Source organism: Ceratosolen solmsi, unplaced genomic scaffold (genome assembly GCF_000503995.2).
Source record: "Ceratosolen solmsi marchali unplaced genomic scaffold, CerSol_1.0 scaffold35, whole genome shotgun sequence".
NCBI classification, from domain to species: Eukaryota; Metazoa; Arthropoda; class Insecta; order Hymenoptera; family Agaonidae; genus Ceratosolen; species Ceratosolen solmsi.
This window is the reverse complement of record NW_011948423.1, coordinates 7,136,359-7,139,188: the sequence shown is the minus strand read 5'-3', so window position 1 is coordinate 7,139,188 and position 2,830 is coordinate 7,136,359. Positions and strand designations below refer to the sequence as shown.

The window sequence follows — 2,830 nt, the reverse complement described above, 5'->3', positions numbered from 1 at the left end:
TCTAATCATGCCGATCCTTCTGTTTCAGTACCGACAGCGGCTGGGACAACCCGTTCAGGCCGGACGGGGACCTGTCACGGGAGGCCGATGAAATCGTACAGCTGATAAAGGGCGGCAAGCCGATAACGCCAACGCCAGGCCAGAATGCGCCGGCGTTACTACCGAGCTGCGAGAGGAAGTCGGTGGATCGCGTCTCGAGCTCGAGTCCGCTCCTCGACTCGACGAGCCTCCACGAGAGCACCGCACCCCGGCTGAACCAGGGCAACGGGAACGCCCACAGCACTCCCATCAAGTCATCCAACAACCAACAGACCGCCGGCGAGAAGGTCAATTATCCTCGACTACCCTCTCGATTCCCTCACCATTCCGCCAATGTCCCTCTCACCCTTCGTCACGACCGGCCCTCGATTGCACCAAGCGCTGTGCTCAAGGCCGTTCGAACGATCCTTCAACGTCCCGTACTAACGAGTGTGCTTTGACTTTCAGAACACGGCCACAGTGGAGGTCGGCAGAGTGACGGCGCAGGGACCCGGCGACGCCTCGCAAGTGGAGCACGTCATCCTGAAGAAGAAGCCGAAGTGCAAGTGCTGCGTGCTCCAGTAACGCGCCGCCCTCGCGACTTCGCCCGGGCTAAGGAGCCTCAGCTCGGGCGCCAAGTCGCTCCCTCGCGCTCTCCTAGACCCTCCCCGGGTGGGACGGCAGCAGACGGCCGACGGGGCTCGCGTAGACGAGAACGCCGACGCGGGTAGAGGCGCTCACCGCTGCGGCTCGACCGCATGACGGATGATCGAGAAATTTATCGAAATATATATTGTAGATAGAGTGGTACGAGTTAAAATAGCTATCTATAGTGGCTTAAAGTGCTTTTACTATTGCGGGGTTGCTAGACGAGAGGAAGAGGGGTCGCTATCGAGGAGGTGATAATTAGGTTTTAACACCTAATGCGACGGCGATGGCGACGGCGATATCACGTGTGATGGCCGGGCGACCTATCACCACTCGCTCGGTCGAACAATATTTTACGGCTCGACGTTAGCGAAAGTACTTTACCAACGCCACTTGCGCTTGCGTCTTTTTATTCTATTCCTTTGTATCAACTCTGTTTATTGTCTAGGAGCATTTCTTGTAAATAGTTATATGATATTGCAATTTTAATGTGAAAAAATTTGCGCATTATTAAACGACAAGGATTATACTGTGACACAATAAGGTGAAAAGAGCGAGTGCACGAAGCCGTAGATGCGGAAAGAGCTGAGCGATTAACCTGGCCACCAACCCGAGGTCCCAAGGTCTTCATTTATTGTCACTACTTTAATTGAGTTCCTTCCGAGATTGTTATTTTCTCCTTATTCGCGTGCTCGACAATGCGAAAAGAAAAAAGAAAAGTAAAGCAAAAAAAAAAAATGAACGAAAGATAAAAATGAGAGGAAACATAAGAGAAAAGGGGTGGGCTGGTAAGTGAAAGATCGGGACAAAACGGCTCCTCCTCGTTTATTGCTAATGCACAAATCACAATGTAAGAAAGCTTAATCTGTAAGCATAATTTGAAAGCTGATAGACCACAAGCTCAATTCGGCGACTCCTGGGCAGCTGTCTAAGCAACTCTTGCTTTTTTAATCCTTCGACCAATTACGCAAGCTATTTATATAATCCGTAAGCGGATATTTTTATTTGTCGTTTTGACTCTGTTTTTAACTACGTCCTTTTGGATCCTCGTTCGCTCATTCGCGCCCAAGAGAGATGGAAATTGGAATGATATCTTGGACGGAAATGCGAGTACGCACTCCACAAACACACGCACACGCGCACACGCGCACACACTGACACACACTGACACACATATATATATATATAATCACACGCGAACATACACACAGCTAGACAGAGAGAGAGAGAGAGAGAGAGAGAGAGAGAGAGAGTAAAAGAGTAAGAGAGAGTAAGAGAGAGTAAGAGAGAGAGAGAGAGAGAAATAAATAAAGAAAGATACAGTCGTAAACGAACACCAGACAGACCGATAGACAAATAGACATACATTCTCGCTTCTCTATTTCTTCTCGTTTTATACGAATGAATATGTATATGTAAGATCGAATCCTTAATCGACAATTCGAATCACGTAAGTTATCCAATTTTCGAAGATTCTATTGCAAGTTAACGGGTATTCGAATAGACACCGGTGAAGTACGCGCGTGATTATCGAATGTCGATTAAGAATGGAATCACCGAAAATATTTGTGTAGCTGAATTTCTTCTGACACTTAATACTTATTCATTCTCCATCAATTCTTATATTTACGTACTTGCATATTTACACGCTCATAAATATGTATGCATATAAAGAGTACGTGTACATAGATTGGCATCGATACATACATAATGTTATATATATATATATATATATATATATATATATATATATATATATATAATGTGGGCCTCTATATGTATATGTATATACAAAGATTCTTTTAAACTATAAGACTTTTAATTGTATGTCCAGGGCGATCGATGCAAGCTTTTTAGTTCGGTAAAATTATAACCTTCCGCGATTGCAGCATTATTTGCACAGCATCGAATAAATTCCTTATACATATTCACCAAGAGCCGAAATTAAATGAATAATAATAATTTTAATAATAATAACGATTATTATAATTAGAACAATAATATTATTAATAATGATAATGATAATAATAATAATAATAATAATAATAATAATAATAATAATAATATTAATATTAATATTAATATTAATAGTAATATAATAATTATGATTATTGTAATGATAATGATAATGGTAATGATAATGATAATGATAACGATAACGGTA

General features: G+C 42.8%; 1 protein-coding gene across 3 annotated transcripts in view; it reads left to right on the top strand.

Moving 5' to 3' along the window:
• LOC105362274 (uncharacterized) overlaps nt 1–942 on the top strand; it is a 28,347-nt gene extending 27,405 nt beyond the window's left edge. For all 3 annotated transcript variants that reach the window (XM_011499673.1, XM_011499674.1, XM_011499672.1), the window contains 2 exons: nt 29–326; nt 487–942. In XM_011499673.1, the coding sequence (XP_011497975.1) occupies nt 29–326; nt 487–603 (415 nt within the window). In that variant the 3' untranslated portion in view covers nt 604–942. The remainder of the gene's footprint in view (nt 1–28; nt 327–486) is intronic.
• Nucleotides 943–2,830: the final 1,888 nt, after the last annotated feature.